The sequence below is a fragment of the Chrysochloris asiatica genome, unplaced genomic scaffold (assembly GCF_000296735.1).
Source record: "Chrysochloris asiatica unplaced genomic scaffold, ChrAsi1.0 scaffold00376, whole genome shotgun sequence".
NCBI classification, from domain to species: domain Eukaryota; kingdom Metazoa; phylum Chordata; class Mammalia; order Afrosoricida; family Chrysochloridae; genus Chrysochloris; species Chrysochloris asiatica.
In genome coordinates, this window is record NW_006408894.1 from 319356 (window position 1) to 337916 (window position 18561).

Here is an 18561-nt window from a genome sequence, read left to right on the forward strand (position 1 = left end):
ACCCTCACAACTGGACCAACATACAACATCACGAAAAGTGAAGAAAAGATTGCCATTGTCAAAGACTTCATTTTGCTTGGATCTGCTATCAACACTCATGGAAGTGGTGTTGGTGGTGGTGATGTGCTGTGGAGCCAGTTTCAACTCAGAGCCATCCTGTATGGTGTTTCTGAGTGTATACATCTTTATGGGAGCAGAAAGCCTCATCTTTCTCCAGCATTCATGGAAGTAGTAGCTAATAAATCAAATGCTGCACAAGACCTCTTTAAAGTGTTCAAGAGAAGAGATGTCAGTTTGAGGATTAAGGTGCATCTGACCCAAACCAACAGCCTAATATGCATGTGAAAGTTGACCAATGAATAAGGAAGACTGCAGAAGAAATGATGCATTTGAGTTGTGATGTTGGAGAATAAGGTTAAAAGTACCATGGGCTTCCAGGAGAACAAACAAGTCTGTGTTGGACAAATTATAGCCAGAATGCTCCTTGGGAGGGACCAGTTATCAGGAGGGACCAATCCCTAGAGAAGGACATCATGCTTAGTAAAGTAGAGGGTCACAAAAAAAGAGGAAGACCCCCAACAAGATGGACTGGCAAAGTGGCAGTAGCCAAGGGCTCAAGAGTAACAATGTTTAGGAAAATGATGCAGGACAGGGCAGTATTTTGTTTTGTTGTGCATAAAATCACCATAACTCAGAACTATCTCAACTGCACCTTACATCAACAACAACAGGAATCAGAATTAACTAGATGGTAGTGGGTTTGGTATTACTATTTTGTCATTCCATTGAGGGGCTCAATGGCATTATAGAATTGTACAATGTCAGAGTACATGATACTTTCACTAGATCATCTGATTTAATTCCTTTCATTAAGAGTTGGCGGTATAGTGGTTATGCCTTGGGCAGGTAACTTTAGGGTCAACAGTTCAAATCCACCACCAGCTGTTCCATGGGAGAAAGATGAGTTTTTCTGCTCTGTAAAGATTTACAATCTTAGAAACCTTATACAGGATCACTATCAGTCAAAACCAAAGTCAATGGCATACTACCACCCTCCCTCATTTATCAAATGACAATTCTAGGAGTTTTGCTGTGGCTCTGTAGGATAATGTGCTGGACCACAAGGTTGATTTGAGCTGTAAAGTTGGTGGTACAAACTCACCAGCTGCTCCTCAGAAACCCTAAACAGGGTTGTTATGAGTCAAAATCAACTCGATGCCACTTAACAACAATACCAAAACAAAGTCACTGCCATTGAGTTGCTTTGAACTCATAGAAACCCTTTTTGGACAGAGTAGAACTGCTCTGTAGGGCTTTTTAGACTGTAAATATTTTATCCCAAAGTAAAAATCATTGAACTTGTGGTCAACAGCCCAAGGCCTAACCCATAGTACTACCAGAAGCCATGGTGCCATAGTGGGCAAACGTTGGGATGCTAACCAAAAGGTTGGCAGTTCAAACTTAGCAGATGTTCTATGGGTGAAAGATGAGGCCGTGTGCTCCCATAGAAACCCTAGAGAGCAGTTCTAGTTTGTCCTATATGTCACTCTCAGTTGGAATCAACTTGATGAAAATGGGTAATACCAAAGGTATATTGGTAAATACTTAGTAAATTAAATGCAAAATAACCACTCTAGTATATAATATTTCATTGGGAAAATTAGACTTAATGTAACATGCATTGTATTAGTCATTGGATGGAACATACAAATCTCTCTTAAGCAATCTGTAATTCTTTAGGCGGGATGAAATTAGGTAACTACTTTATTTATTTATTTTATAAATTAAGTTTCTCTTACAGTACATCATGTTAGAGTTTTGGAAGTCTGGATCCTCTTTATCCACGTTTTCAGGCTGTGTGGTAAATGTTCTGATGTTTTCATCCAAGAGATAACTTTTATTTTCATCAAATATTGTGGCAAGCAGGTAAAACTCTTTGTCTACTCCTTTCTGTGGAAGAGAATTGAAGAATAGACACAAAGTATAGATGTCCATGTTCCAAATCAGGTTGAATGGTTCATCTGAACACAGGATTTTCCATACAAGGGGATTTGTATACTTGTGGACAATCTGACCAGTTAACCAACCGATTTGTGAACATTTATATAAAGGGGCAAACCCAAGTGAATGGATTTATCACAGAACCAAGAAACTGGGAGAAATCTATTGTTCCCCCCCCCATATAAAATGCTTACTCTAAAATACTTACAGTTAATCTCCATACAGCTCTATGGTATAATCACAGATGTTTATAGTATTTTTACATCAAATACTTAGAAATGCTCTGTGGAACGTAAGCTAAATAAGGTGTTTGTAATTATAGAAAGTCTATACTTTTAGACTTTACAAAGAAATTATATATATATATATATATATACAATTATAGTTTTGAATAAAATAAGAGAGTTGTATGTGCTATAGAAATCATGAGACTATTTTCTTGAGTTTTATTAATGTAAATTTATATATAAATATAAATATATATTCAAAGTTTTGAATAAAACATACGTATATTTATTTTGAGAATTCATAAGGTTTTATTACTAATGAGAATTCCTGGTGTGGCACTATAGGATAAGCACTGGACTGCTAACTGTCAGACTGGTCATTTAAACCCATCAGCTGCTCCTCAGAAACCCTATATAGCGTTGTTATGGCTTGGAACCGACTCAAACGACATCTAACAACATTACATGTGAATTTTTAATATAAAGCCAAACAAGAACATAGATATTAGTTTACTTCTGAGTGAGAAAGAAGAAAACCTCATTAATCAAGCATTTTTTACCACTTACTACTTGCCTTAGATTTACTGTGTAGCATTGTAGGGTAAGCACTGGACCCCAAGGTTGGTTTGAACCACAAGGTGACGGTTCAAACTCACCAGCCGCTTCTCGGAAACCCCATGCAGGGTTGCTATGAGTTGGAACGGGCTCAATGGCAGTTAACAACAATTACAGCAACTACTTGCCTAAAAGGCTGTGGTTGTTACAAAAATTAACATAACCTTGTGTGTGTTCTTGAGGTACTTATGGACTAACTGGAGAGAAACCAGTAAAAATAATGACATGAGTGAATGCTTTTTAATACACACACATACAAGAAACTACGCTAACCTGAAAGACTATGCTAACTTAATTAGGGACAATTTCCAAAGGAAGGGACCATCAGACTGAGTCTTATAAATGTCTCCTCCTTTTGGCAGATAAACCATTGAAGAAAGACCTTTCCAAATGCAGAGAAGAGGTGAGAGATTAAAGAGATACAAAACAGCCTTCCTCTCTCAGGGACCACCAGGCAGTATAGCTGGAATAGGGGTGCAGGGTGGTGGCACCCCTATTATATATGTTGGCTCCTCAGTGAGCGAACTGTGGGGATGAGTTTTAGTCTGGGGAGTGCTATAACTGGAGTTTAGGAAGGGCTGTGGCCCCGTAATGAAGAAAAAATGAGAATGGGAGCAAGAGTTAGGAAGTTAAAGGAGTTCAGAAAATGATGATGGATAAAAGAAGATTTGCACCATCATTTCTGAACACTTGATGATGACATGTTAGAGGTGAAAAAGGAATTGTGGATAGAAGTCCCTGGCATGGTGATTATATTCATTCACCAGAAGACACAGTAGAGAGAAAGAGACTGATTTGGGGGTAAAAGGAAAGTTGTTAAGTTAAAGTGCCATCCAGTCGATTCTGACTTGGAAAGATACTGTCTAGGGTTTCCAAGGTACAGCTAGTGGGTTTGAACCACTAATCTTGTAGTTAGTAATCTTGTTTTGCAGCACCACACCAGGACTCCAAAGGGGTTGTTGTTGTTAAGTGTCTTAGAGCCCATAGTGACACTGTATAGGGTTTCCAAAGAGCAGCTGGTGAACTTGAACCACAGGCCTTGTGATACAAACTGACTTTGCAGTCCAGTGCATTAACCCACAGCACAATACCAGGACTCCAAAGGGGTGGTTAGTTGCTATTAAAAGGGAGAATTATGGTTACAATAACCAAAACACCAAACCAGTAGCTGTTGAGTTGATTATAACTCATGATGATTTCATGTGCATCAGACTAGAAGGCTATGAACATATACATTGCCAGGTCTTTGTTCTGAGGCATCTCTGAGTGGGTTAATAGTCAGTGGCTTAACCATCTGTGCCACTGGTTAAAATAGTCACGTTAAATTTGAGGTATCTTTGGGACCTGCCAGGGTGGGTGTTTATCAGGCAGAAGGAGACATAGATGTGAAGTTCAGAAAGGAATAAAACTGGGAGATATCAGCACAGAGAAACCTTTGATTCTCAGGACTTGGGACATTGCTGTTCCTGTGTAGTTCTGTCTCAGGCCATCCTTCACCAAGACATACCTGGTTGTAGACCTCATGACTTACCTGTTTGCCATCCTCTCCAAGACTTCCATTTCTGCACACGAGAAGAGGTCCTACGAGGCCACTGCTGGTGTCTCTTTGTTCCGTCATTGAGGAGTAATATATCCAGGTCAAACAATCAGGATCAGTGGAGGTGGGACCCACGTTTGTGGGAACATGCCACGTGTAGACAAATGTTGTGCCAGGATTTACATGTGAGGAAGGAGCAGGGCTACCTAGGAAGAAACATACATTTATAAAAGAGAACCTATTACAATAAGAGCCCTAAACTAGATTATGAGGTTTGTGTGTGCAAGGACTGGATCTCGCTCACCTTGGAGCACCTTGGGTGCTAGTGGGGTGGGAAACTTAAGGAGTTACTGCCATGATGAGGACACAGAGTTGTTATGATGTGAAAAGCAGGCCGTACTGCAATTTTATCAGATAATGCTGACATTATCTGCTCTTGGTGTGGTGCTGTAGGGTAAACACTGGACCGCAAGGTTGGTTTGAACCACAGGTTTGGTGATTCAAACTCACCAGTAGTCACTTTTCAGAAACTCTATACAGGATTACTATGAGTCAGAAATGACTCAACAGCATTTAACAACAACAATATAAAGATTTCAGTGTAGGGAACTCCGAGGAAGTTCGACTCTGTCAGCTAGTCAGGATTGCTAGACAGAACACAACACCAACATAATTTGCTTGGGCTCTCCTTGAGTTCTACTTACTTTCTCCAGGTGTTAGGTAGAACGAACCCTCATTGCTCTTGCTATAATGAAGCCCGTGAGGTTGAATGCTGAGCGGCAGTGAAGCATTGTTATAGAAAGTGACTCGGATGGTCTGTCCCACTTCTGCCTTAATGACTGGGCCTGGAAACCAAAAGGGGTGATCATTGTCCTTGGTTTTCATAAACAGTAATTGTCAGGTTGTATTATTTGAGCAAAGTCCCTGAATGGTACAAACAGTTAACACATTTAGCTACTAGCAGAAATGTAGGAGGTTTGAGTTCACCCAGAGACACCTTGAAAACATAAAAGCCTGGTGAACTACTTCCACTGAAAACTCTGTGGAGCACAGTTCTGTTCTGACACACATGAGGTTGCTGAATCAGAAGTGATTGAACAGCAGGTGGTTTCTCTCAGAGGAATAAATTAAAGTGATGCTGTTATGAATCCAGAATGTGTCCAAAAAGTGTAAGAGAGCTAGATGATTCAGAGTGCTGGAAAGTCACTTTGGATCACGTAAATACATTCATCTCATTGGATTTAAGGAACAAAAAATGTAGTTAAGATCATTGGGTGAATCAGAAGGCGTTGCTTTCATAAGATTATAAGATAATGACAAAATCTCTAAAACTGTGAGTTGTTCAGTTTGTTTAGAAAGAGTGTAAATGGCATTTATAGCTGAGAAACTTGTGAATAGAATTTTACCAAGGATCCCAAGGTGTTCTTCTCTTGATTTCTGTTTCGTGAAGGAAGCATCTGTGTATTCAAGGTAAGCTATTTTTTTGTAAGTTCCTCCAATTCTGGTAGCACCTTCTTCAAAATATAGTTTTGATTCACTGTGTGTAGAAAGTACATACACAAAGAACTTTTATATTTACAGTGACAAAGCAAAAGGAAAGTAAGAATCTACACACATCTCATTTAAAATGCTTGTAATTTGTTCTGATTATAAAACAATGCATGTTCATTGAGAAAATTTAGAAAATAAAGAGAAATATAACAAAGATTAAAATCTTTATTATCCATCCTACCATCTATTGATGGAGTCTTGGAATGGCGCTATATGATAAGTACTGGACTGCTAACTTCAAGGTCGGTGGTTTAAACCAACCAGCTGCTCCTCAAAAACCCTATACAGGGTTGCTGTGGGTGAGAACCAACTCAGTGGTATTTAACTACAACAATAATATATGACCACTCCCAACATTTTCCATGGATATCCTTTCAGCCTTTTTTCAGGCAATGTATATATTGTTTTACAAAGGTATTTGTAATGAAGAAGTCTTGCATGTGATTCTATCATGTGATCTTCAGCTTAATTTCTAACACCAAGGCCATATTTTACGACTACTGATATTTCCTCTTTGTTTCCAGCCTCTGTATTCCAATCTATTTCAATTCTACTTTAAGGAAGCAGCTCTTCTTCAGTTGTATTTTGAGTGCCTTCCAACCTTAGAGTCTCATTTTCCAGCACTATATGTGACAATATTCTGGTGGTCTTTATCATTTTTCAATAGTCAGTGTTCTGGTACTGACAGTGTTCCACTGCTATTTATCAGGTTTTCAGTGACTACATATATGGAAGTATTCTGTCTCTCTTTCTTCCTTGTGAAGACTTTGTCTTTGTCTGTAAGATCAGCTGAAACTTGTCCATAATGGGTGACCCACTGGTATTTAAAACACCTGTGGCATAGCTTCCAGAATCACAGCAACATGCACGACACCGCAGTATGACAAACTGACAGATAAGTGGTGGTTAGCCTAGATAATCTGGTATAATTTTTTCCTACAGAACCACATGTTTGATGGTTCTAACTCACCAGTCACTCCTCAGAAACCCTATACAGGACAGTTATGAGTCAGAACCGAAACCAAGACACTTAACAGCAACAACAGCAGCTCTTTAGGGTTGGTATGAGTTGATTCTGACTCATACCAACCCTAAAGGACAGAGTACAATGGCCCCATACAGTTTTCAAGGCTTTAATCTTTATGGAAGCAGACTGCCACAACTCCCCCCGGGCCTCCCCCCACCCACCCCAGGAGTTTGAACTGCTGTTCTTTGGTTAACAGCTGAGCGTTTTTAATCAGTGTGCCACTAGGGCTCCTTTCCTAACTTTTGTTGTTTTTATTAAATTCTGTCAAGTCTGTCATAGCGACCCTGTGTAGCATTTCCAAGGAGCAGCTAATGGGTTTGAATTGCAGACCTTGTCGTTCAAACCAATCTTTTGGTCCAGTGCATGATCTTACAATGCCATATCTTGACTCCTTCCTATCCTTAGTTTACTATATGGAGTTATGCTCTTATCATAGAAGTCTTGCTTCATTAGTATGTTTTTATTATTATTATTATTTGTTGTTGTTAGGTGCCATCAAGTCAGTACCCACCCATTGTGACCTTATGCACAGCAGAACGAAACACTGCCCGATACTGGGCCAACCTCACCACAGTTGCCACGCTTGAGTCCATCAATGCTAACACTTGGCCAATCTATCTCATTGGGGGTCTTCCTCTGACCCTCCACCTTACCAAATATGATATCCTTCTCCAGCAGCTGGTCCCTCCTGACACTATGTCTGAAGTATGAGAGACGAAGTTTGGCCATCTTGGCCTCTAAGGAGCACTGTGGCTGCACTTCTTCCAGAACAGATCTATTAGTTCTTTTGGCAGCCCAATGCACTTGCAATACTCTCCTCCAACATCATAACTCAAAAGTATCAATTCTTCTACGGTCTTCCTTATTCACTGTCCAGCCTTTGCATGCATATGAGATTATTGAAAATACTGTGGTTTGGGTCAGATGCACCTTAGTCCTCAAGCTGACATCTTTGCTCTTCAACACTTTAAAAAGGTCTTGTGCAACAGATTTGCCTAATACAATGCGTTGTTTGATTTCTGCTCCTTCCATGAGTGTTGATATTATAAGTGTTTTTATTATAAGGTGCCTTAAATCTTTTTTTAGAGGTTGCTGTTGTTGGTGTTAAGTGCCATCAAGTCGGTTCTGAGTTATAGTGACGCTCTCTAGGGTATCTGAGGAGAGATTGGTGAGGTTGAACACCAATCTTGTATTTCAAATAGACCTTGTGGTCCAATTTATTATCCTGCTGTGCCACACCAGGACTTCCTTTTAGAGGTAGTTTGTTATAAAAACATTAAATTATCTTTATTACTTAACCATAAATATCTCAAACAATGAATGATACCTTTCAGGTGCTGTTAATTTTTTTCCAGTGAAGAAATCTATACCAGATGGAGCATAGTTCCAAAGAATTTCTTCAGCAGCAATGTAGTAATGAATAACATTTTCTCCAGTAACATTCGTCGAAGTATTTTGGCAATTCCTTACATTGAAAAAGGCCTGCATACTCTCTGAAATACAGTAAGCCAAGTGAAGAAGGTTATTAAAAATTTCTGTGTCCCTATACATTTTTAATGTTAGCCAACAACATTGAATTTCCCCTTTTTTTGAGAAATTTCAGGAATTTAATTTAATTTTTTTTAATTTTAAAACTTTTTATTATAAATTGAATGAAGATTTACAAACAAGATTACCATTTTTACATTCAACCGATCATGTACTTTGTTTCATCTCAATGATTACCATTCCCTGCATTCAACAACGGTTACCCTGCTTTTTCCCTGTGGCTCCTAATTCCATTCCACTCTCTTTCCCATCCCTTCTCAACTTTGTCCTTAGGTAAGTGCCCGTTTGAGCTTGAATGATTGACTATTCCATGGTGGGCATACCTTACTAATGTTATTTCCCTGCTATATTTACTGCATGACTGAAAATTGAGCCACGAGGGTGAGTTCCTTCATAGGTTGGTCAAGGGCCATAGTATCAGTTTCCTCCACCCTCATTCTGACCAGTAAGCCTTGCCTCTTTAAAAAAGAAAAAAAAATTGAGTTTTGTTCTACACATTCTGCTGCTCTATCCAGGACCTTGTAATGTGATTCCTTTGCAAGCAGTCAGTAACGGTAGCCAGGCATCATCTAGTTCTTCTCGTCTCAGAGTCATGGTATCTAAGGTTCACATGTTATATTAGTCTGTTGGACTTATTGATTCCAGCTTTGCTAGCAGGGCCACCCATGGTGGAAAGGTTTCAGTTGAGCTTCCAGAGTAAGACAGACTTGGGAAGAAGAGGTGGACTACTTTAGAATGTTGAACCATTGGAAACCTTTAGAGTAGCAGTGAAACACTGTCAGAGAGCACCAGAATATTGAATATCGAAAATCGAAACATGATTATGGCATCAGAATATTGTCCGGTATAGTGTCAAGATGAACTCCTCAGCTTGGAAGACATTCAGAATATGACTGGGAAAGTGTTGTGGCCTCAGAGTAGAGATGACTGATGACGTGAATGAAGTAAAGCTTTTGGGACCATCATTTGCTGATGGAGCACAACTCAAAGAAATAGCTGAAAACGTCCATTAATAATTGGAACAGGAAGTATGAAGTATAAATCTAGGAAAACTAGAACTTGTCAAAAATGAAATGGAATGCATAAATGTCTATAATCCTAGACATTGCTGTTGTTAAGTGCCATAGAGTCCGTTCTGACTCATAGCAACCCTGTATAGGGTTTCACACAGTGGCTGAGGGGTATGAACTGCTGGCCTTGGGTTTCAAACTGTCCTTGAACAAACAATGCCAGTGTTAAAAACTACAACTTTGGGAACAAGCAAGATTTACTAGATGTTCTGCATATCAACTTGTACTCCCTAAGTGCATTGTCCTGCAGTGCCACACCAGGATTCCATCCTCGGTATTAGTGAGCTGAAATGGGCTGGTATTGGCCATTTTGAATCTGACAATCACATGGTTTACTATGCTAGAAATGACAACTTGAAGAAGAATGGCACCACATTCATCATCACAAAGAGCATTTCAAGATCTATCTTGAAGTATGATGCTGTCTGTGATAGGATAATATCAATATGTCTACAAGGAAGACCAGTTAATGTCACTATTATTTAAATTTATGCACCAACCATCAAAGTCAATGCTGATGAAATTGAAGAATTCTACTAACTTCTTCAGTTTGAAATTGACCAAACATAAAATCAAGATATAGTGATAACTACTTTGGAATGTAAAGGCTGGAAACAAAGATGAAGGATCAGTAGTTACTTTGGAATGCAAAGGCTGGAAACAAAGAGGAAGGATCGGTAGTTGGAAAATATAGCCTTGGTGATAGAAAGGATAGAAGAAAGGCCTGGAAATATACTTTCATAAAATATTACAGCCAAGAAAATCCTATGTTGTATGGAGCAGTTCTGCTCTGTAACACATGGGGTCACCCTGAATAACAATAGATGTGACAGCAATGATTTTTATTTGTTTATTTGTATTAGGGTTCTTTGGCCTGTGTAAATTCTGGCTCTGCTTGTTAAAAAGGTTTATGCAAATAATTTACCCTTTTGAAACTTGTTTTCTTAATTTTAATATACATAATATATATTCATCCTTTTTCTGCCTTGTACTTAGGGTTTATGTGGAGCTCACACACTAATGGATATAAATGTATTTTGTAAAAACTAAACTAAAAACCTATATACTTAAGAGGGGTTATTATCAGTGAGTGAAGATGTCAGAACCTTGGTTCTATTCTTATCTTTGTCAAATATTCCAAGAGACAATTATGTTACCACACTAGATATCAGTTTCTTCATTTATAAAATGAGGCAATTAGAATAGGTTGTAACTTTGGCCATTCTCTGATAATGCATTATACACAAGTAAAAATTCCCTACCGTATATTGGACAGCCCAACAACCACTCTCCAGGGCCCTTGGCCACCATGAAGGCATCTTCCATTGAGGCGGGGAATACAGTGATTGTGTCCTTTCTGTGATTCCGATAGATTAGAGTTTGTCCATGGAGATAAATGGGGTGTGTGTCAGACACATCACCCATGCCAAGAAAATACCAGCTGACTCTGTCTTGTTCACACATGGTGAGATTGGGCAGGTTTCCATACATATATCCATTGATGGCTGGAAACAAATACACATTAGCCTATATAACATGGTAGATCAGTGCCACAGAGACATTTTATACATTGTCTTACTATATAAAACTTGCAGCATCGGTACTGTTCTCATACGTAATTCACAGCAATATCTGATTAGTGTTTCAATAAATATAAATCCTGCCATAAACACTGCACAAGATCAAAAGTGACAGGAAAACAAAGATTTAGCCAAAGGAGTAGGGAAGTAAGAGGAAAGGGGAAATGAATAGATAAGGAAGCTAAGTCCATAAAAGAAGAAAGTGAGGATCAAAGTGATTGAGACTCTGAGATTCTGAAAGCATCCTTTCTGAACAATTATATTGGGTAGAAATGCATTTGCATAATCTAGGGAGGACACCATTAATAAAGAAATAATACAATATTATATGTGAAGTTCTACAGTAGGGAAGAACAGGATATTGGGGAGCCATCTTATCAAGTCTTGGATCCATTATATTCATATTCTTGCATAGCATATGATTATGTTAAAATGGTATCTTTCCTTGTTTTAAACATCTAGTTTTAATTAATATAAGATTTCAGGAAACAGATTTCTCTATCTAGATTTACTTGCTATAAAACTTTGGCAACAAGCAAGATTTACTAGATGCTCTGCATATCAACTTGTACTCCCTAGTTAAAATGCTGAAAAATATAAGCTCCCTAAACAAAGTTGAGCAGAGGGAATCACTAAAGAGAACCACAGAAAATAGAATTACAGGATATTATGAATGAGAAATATCTTTGTAATCCTACCATGCATTTTATTGCTCTCTTGAAACTCAGGATCACTTGTATTAACTGTGCCAGGTTCAGTATATGCATTAATATTGTCATCTATATACCAGCTATTATTTTCATCAACTGTAGAAAACAGCAGAATATAAGACCTGTCGAGATTTATCTGAATGTCTCCATGCAGTGTCCCTGAAAAAGAGAATAAATTTCTTATTTTGCATATAGTTAATAAACAATGCCAGTGTTAAAAAAATACAACTTTTATTTGAAAATAGTGACTTACAGTGTTTGCTAATTATTAGAGGACACATGAAACAGGAAAATGTTTGAAGTGTGGTAGTCCCAAGGAAACAACAGCAAACCATCCACATTTTATATATATGAAGCCAAACTTAAAGACTCCATATTCATCTTTACTTCAAATGAATATGTTTTTAAAGTGATCACATCTAATAACAATTATCATATGAGATTGTTTTATATCTCAAACTTTGTGCTTCCTCAAATTTAGCACAACTGGTATTTATGTCAGTTAGTTTATCCATTTTTGCATGCATTCAACAAATATTTCTTGAGTATTTGTAATGTGCCAGTAAATGAAAGGAAAGTTTGGAAATATTCATACCAGGTTACATAAATTTTATTTATATATACATTTATACATTCCTGTGTCTTGTCATTATACAGCTGAGTTCCTTGAAAATTTAAAGACAAAGACCTTGTTTTCAAAAGTTGATTTAAAAAGTTATCTCCTAAGGAACATAGTCTGGTACCTTGAGACTAAATGTACTTGTTATAGGAAACTACAATGGTTAAATAGCAATTGTAGAGAAGGAGCCCTGGTAGCATAGTGGGTTATGAGATGGGCTGCTAACTACAAAATCAGTAGCTTGAATCTACCAGCTAGCTACTCCATGGAAAAAAGACGAGGTTTTCTGCACCTGTAAAAATTTATAGCCATGGAAATCCTCTACAAGGTTGCTATGAATTGGAACCGACTCTATGGCAAACAACTATCACCCCATCATTTGTAGAGAGCAGTTTGTTCACTTGCAGTTATAAACCTTGATTGTCATAGGAAGCTAGATTTGCTCACTAACTTCATAATCAATTGAGCCCTGTAACCTCATTGGTCTTAATATGAATGATCCCAAACAGAATATAAAAATTATAAATTAGAAACATATCAGGAAAACTACTCCTTGCAAGAATCATTTTGGAATAAAATAGACTGATGATTCTAACTTAAAACATTAAAGTAAAACCTTGCACTTCCATGGCTGGAGCCTAAGGAATATAACATTCAAGGAACAGGAAGAGGATTTCTCATCTTCCTATTTCCTCTCACGCAGCTGATTCTCTAGGTGTATAAATGGTTAATTGGTTCTACTGTAACTCAAAGTTTGGACGTTTGAGTCCTCCCAGAACCACCTTGGAAAAGAGGACTCATGATCTACTACTGAAAAATCACTCACTGAAAACCCTATGGAGCACAGTTGTATTCTAACACACACACAGGGTCGCTGTGAGTTAGAATCAAGGCATCAACTTGTTTTCTGCTGATTTCAATCTCTGAAGGAGGGAGAAAAGTGACAGGAGTAACTGTATGAAAGTGTTAAAGTAGAGCTTGCTGGGTTTGACTACCATCTAGTGACCAACTTGTGTTTCTCAACTTGAACTGAGAGGTTGGATTCAGCATCTCCATCTAGTGCTTAGAGTCCAAGATGGCGACTTCATATCCTTAAACTGGAGAACGGAGATCAAGGCCGGAAAAATGGATCAAAATTCCACCAGGGTAGAACAGGGAAGCCCACTCATTCAGGTTAGCTTTATTGCTATAGTTTGAGATTTAAAATAATGCATTACCTTTTTTACAAGTCAAAACTGGTCCAACAAGTCCTGCAGCCACATCCTTGACAGTGTCAAAATGGGAGTGGTAAAGCCTTATCACACAATTAGAGTCACTGGGGCCAGGTCCCTGATTTTCATCTACATACCACCTGTAAGTATAATCTTCTCCGGGTTTCACATGATCATCTTCCTTTTGCAGTCTTGTGCTATTATCAGGATAAAGAGCACCTGGAAAACAGACTCTGCATTGTGGTCACAGTAACAATTAAATATCACTATTTTGAATGTACTCCTGTCTTTTCCATAGAGCCATAATTATATGCGAATTTGTATTTTTACCCTCTCTTCCCTTCCTTTCTGTCCCCTTTCCTTTCCCTAGATCACCTTTAGTTGAATTCCCCCTGAATGCTTAGCTTTGTCACAGTTTCTTGAACAAACTGGAAGGAGGCAAGCAGTATCACTTTCATCTCTCACCACCTTTATTGATTCATTCACAAATATTATTGTGTACCTAATGCATGCCTAGATCTAGTACACAGAAAGGACCTCTGGGATCCTGAGTTGTCCTCTATAATACCGATTTCTAGTTAGACTCAAGACCCAGGTCATTGAGAGGTACCCATGTTACCTCCTAAGTAGCCTCAGAAGTCCTAATGTGGTTCTCTGGATTGTTTACATTTCCTGAGTTAGAACCTCAGTTCTGAATTGGAGCCTTGATTTCCTGTCTTTCTTTTTCTTTAGCAACAATTGGCCTCAGATTCCCGCTTATTGAGACTGGGATCCTGCTAACTACAGATAAAGTTCTTTTTTAAAATAAAAGTTTAAGTGACTCTGAAACTTGCTCTTGAATGCCAAGTAGCTAAAATAAATGAAAGAAATAATGAAATAAAAGAGTTGAAGAGAGAATTTCAAAGGGTCACTAGAGAAGACAAAGTGAAATATCAATGTGAAATGTGCAAAGACCTGGACTTAGAAAAGCAAAAGAGAAGAACAGGCTTAACATTTTTCAAGCTGAAAGAACTGAGGAAAACATTCAAACCTTGAGTTACAATATTGAAGCGTTCTATGGATAACGTTTTGAATAATTCAGAAATCTTAAAAATAAATAAATACATAAAAAGAATAAATACACAGAATCACTGCACCAAAATTAATCGGTCAACAGTCATTCATTTCATGAGATAGCATATGATACAGAATGAATGGAATGGTATTGAAGGAAGATGTCCAAACTACACTGAATGCAATGGGAAAAAAAAAAAAAAAAATCCAGGAATTGACAGAATACAGATTGAGATGTTTCAACAAAATTACAAAACCAAGATATTTGGAAGACAGTTACTTGGTCACCCCACTAAAAGAAATCCATATTTGTGCCCATTTCAAAGAAAGATGATTCAACAGGATGATAAAATTATCAAACAATAACATTAATATTATACACCAGTAAAATTTAACTGAAGATAATTTAAAAATGATTGCAGCTATATACAGACAGGAAACTGTCAGAAATTCAAGCCAGATTTAGAAGAGGATGTGAATTGAGAGATATTATTGCTGATGTCATATTTTATGGCTGAAAGCATAGAATACCGGAAAGATGTTTACATGTGTTTTAATGGCTATAGAAAGGTTTTCAACTGTGTGGATCATAACAAATCATGAATAACCTTGCAAAGAATGGAAATTGCAGAATACTTAATTGTGTTCATGCAGAATCTGTATACAGACCAAGAAGCAGTCATTCAAACAAAACAAGCAGATACTTCATAGCTTAAAATTAGGAAAGGTGTGTGTCAGGGTTATATCTTTCATCATACTTATTCAATCTGTATGTTGAGCAAATAATGCAAGAATCAGGACTATATGCTGAAGAATGTGGCATCAGGATTGCAAGAAGACTCTTTAACAACCCTTGAAATAGGGATGACACAACTTTGTGTACTAAAAGTAAAGGGAACTGGAAGCACTTACTGATGAAGATCAAAGACTATATCTCTCAGTATGGATTATGCTTCACCATAAACAAAACAAATATACAACTGGAGCAATAAACAACATCATGATAAAGGGAGAAAAGATTGAAGTTGTCAAGGATTTCATTTTACTTGGATCCACAATCTATGCTCTTGGAAAGAGCAGTTAAGAAATCAAAGACAGTATTGCATTGGGCAAATCTGTTGTGAAACACCTCTTCTAAAGTGTTAAAAAGGCAAAAAAAAAAAAGTCACTTTGAAAACTAAGGGGCACCAGACCTAAGCTCTGACATTTTCAATCGTCTCATACGCATGTGAAAGCTGGACAATGAATAAAGAAGACTGGAGAGCAATTGATGCATCTAAATTATGGTGTTGGTGAAGAATATTGAAAGAACAATAAGAAAGTACAATTTTGTCTTAGAAGTACAGCCAGAATGCTTCATAGAAGTGAGGCTAGACACTATCTTACATACTTTAAACGTATTATCAAGAGGGGCTAGTCCTTGGAGAACAACATCATTTTTGGTAAAGTACTGAGGGTCAGTGAAAAAGAGGAAGATCCTCATCGAGATGGATTGATACAGTGGCTGCAACAATGGACTCAAATATAGCAACGATTGTGAGGATGGCAAGAGGACTAGGCAGAGATTAGTTCTGTTGTTCCTAATTTCACTGTGTACAGTATCTCAACAGCATCTAACAACATAACCACAATAAATTTAATAAAAGACTCTGAATTATGACCAATCTCATCCTCTGCCCATCTTTTGAGACCCTTTGACTCCAAATTGAACACAAAGCAATTTGCTGATTTGTGACTAACTGACTCACACACTCTCTCCTGCCCTTCTTTCCATTTGGAGCTAGTGCAGTTTCCTCTGTCTTATTCAGAGAAATAATTTAGGGTCAGTGTCTACCTTCTCAATTCACCCAGGCAGTTTCTTTCTGCCCTAGGGGATGTCAGTTCAAGTTTTAAGTCTTGATAAAATAATTCTTGTTAATATTTACCCCATTACACTCATATGTCTGTATTTTCAAGAGATAGTTATTGCAAGATGTTACACACAGCATGACAAGATACTTATGAAAGATGAATGGAGTGAAATGAAATGTTTCCATTGCCCTATGTTTTCATAGAATCGAAGCAGACCTCTGTTATAAGAACATTCGCCCTCTATAAGTGGTCCTCTTCTGAAGTTGGGTTAACGTTCTAATTTTTTAAATATTTAAATTAAAAATATTTCAAATGCAGGAGAAAAAAAATCTCAATTTTACACCTACTGGAGTCCTGATGATGCCGTGGTTAAGTGTTGGGCTGCTAATAGCACAGGAGCCAGTTCAAATCCACAAGCTGCTCTGAAGGAGAAAGATGAGGCTGTCTGCTCCCATAAACATTTACAGTCTTGTAAACCCTAAGTTTCATTCTGTCCTATGGAATCTTGATGTGGTGCTGTAGGATAAGCACTGGACTTCTAACCATAAGGTTGATGGTTCAAACCCACCACCCACTCAGAAACCCTATACAGGGTCACTATGAATTGAAACTCACTTGATGGCTCTTAATCACAGCAACAACACAAGGAAATTCTAAGTTGGAATTGACTCATGGTGATCTTTGTTTAGGTGTCAAACAAAAGCTCTCTCTTTTTTAGCTTTCTTTGTTGCTTTCTATTGGCTTTTCTGAAATCATTAGGCAGATGTTGAGTGCAGACATGTAGGAGAGAAGACAATGATATGCAGTGATTTATCTAGAAGCTGATGTGGTCAAAGAAGCTGATTCTCATATAGTAGGAAATAGGAGTAAGTCGAGAGCAGACAATATTTCTGCCCACCCAACCGATATTTAGCTCATGAGTGTCTCCTTTAAAAATTAAATAAATAAAATTATTTTCATTCATGAGGGAAAATTGCATGTTCTTCCTTGGAAATTGCATGCAGATGCTTATTCATTCAAAATGAGAAATTGAAAAGGGCTGTCTTGGTGATAAACATTAAAGACATCAGAAGCAAGAGTCTGCGTTCACCCAGTGCTCCCTGTATTTATGTAATTACCTGTATTGCATAAAGGTGACCATTCATGATTACCTTGTTTTTCCTTAGGGCCTAAGCAACAACTCAGGGAAGGAAGGAAATAATGTTCATCTTACCTTCATTTTCTTTAGTGTAGGTGAGTCCATGAGGATGAATACTATAGGGTCTTGAAGCAAAATTTTTTGTATGTATATAAATGTAGTCTCCGGTCTCTGCTTTCAATAGTGGACCTAGAAATCCCAACCAGGATGGTTTTTCAATCATTGTCTGAAATGTATCATCAGTGTACTGATAATATAAAGCCTTTTTATAGACAGATCCTATCCTATCTGGACCTCTTTGTAGATATAGTCCAGAGTGAAAGGTTCTGTAAAAAAAAAAAGAAAAGAAAAAGAAAACAAATCTTGACCGAAAAGGCAAAAGTAAGTCCAATCAACTAAAACTGGAAGTGAAAAACTTTATAGCCTAATTTCTCTAGACAAAACCCAGACAGGGAAAATAGAACAGGAGGAGAAAAATAAAGGTGTATTGCAGAGAACATTGGTGTGTCTGATAAAGAGTTCAGATACAAATGCAGAAAGTAATACTTTTATACTAGTCATTTTGATTTAAAAGACATGCTAGATTCTTGTTCTGCACTACAAATATGCTTCTAATTCTATTTTTTGAAATTACCTTAGCTCCTAATTAGATCGGTTTCTATGACCTTGGATCATTTACTCAGTTTATATGAATTTGTGGATTTGCTGATGGAAGGGAGAACATTTTGGCTCACAACTGTGATAAATCAGAACCCCACTCATAACTTTTAGATCCCCCCTCTCTGTTATGTGAAGATAATGGAGACAACTGCAATTTTACAGC

The 18561-nt window shown here is 37.6% G+C and overlaps 1 protein-coding gene across 1 annotated transcript in view; it reads right to left on the reverse strand.

Moving 5' to 3' along the window:
* LOC102812634 (ceruloplasmin-like) overlaps positions 1-18561 on the reverse strand; it is a 63541-nt gene that overhangs the window by 43950 nt on the left and 1030 nt on the right. Inside the window, exons 2-10 of the mRNA XM_006876370.1 lie at positions 17814-18064; positions 13703-13915; positions 11855-12025; positions 10839-11081; positions 8286-8451; positions 5787-5917; positions 5085-5225; positions 4375-4586; positions 1800-1950 (exon numbers count right to left, since the gene is read on the reverse strand). Of these exons, the coding sequence (XP_006876432.1) occupies positions 1800-1950; positions 4375-4586; positions 5085-5225; positions 5787-5917; positions 8286-8451; positions 10839-11081; positions 11855-12025; positions 13703-13915; positions 17814-18064 (1679 nt within the window). The remainder of the gene's footprint in view (positions 1-1799; positions 1951-4374; positions 4587-5084; positions 5226-5786; positions 5918-8285; positions 8452-10838; positions 11082-11854; positions 12026-13702; positions 13916-17813; positions 18065-18561) is intronic.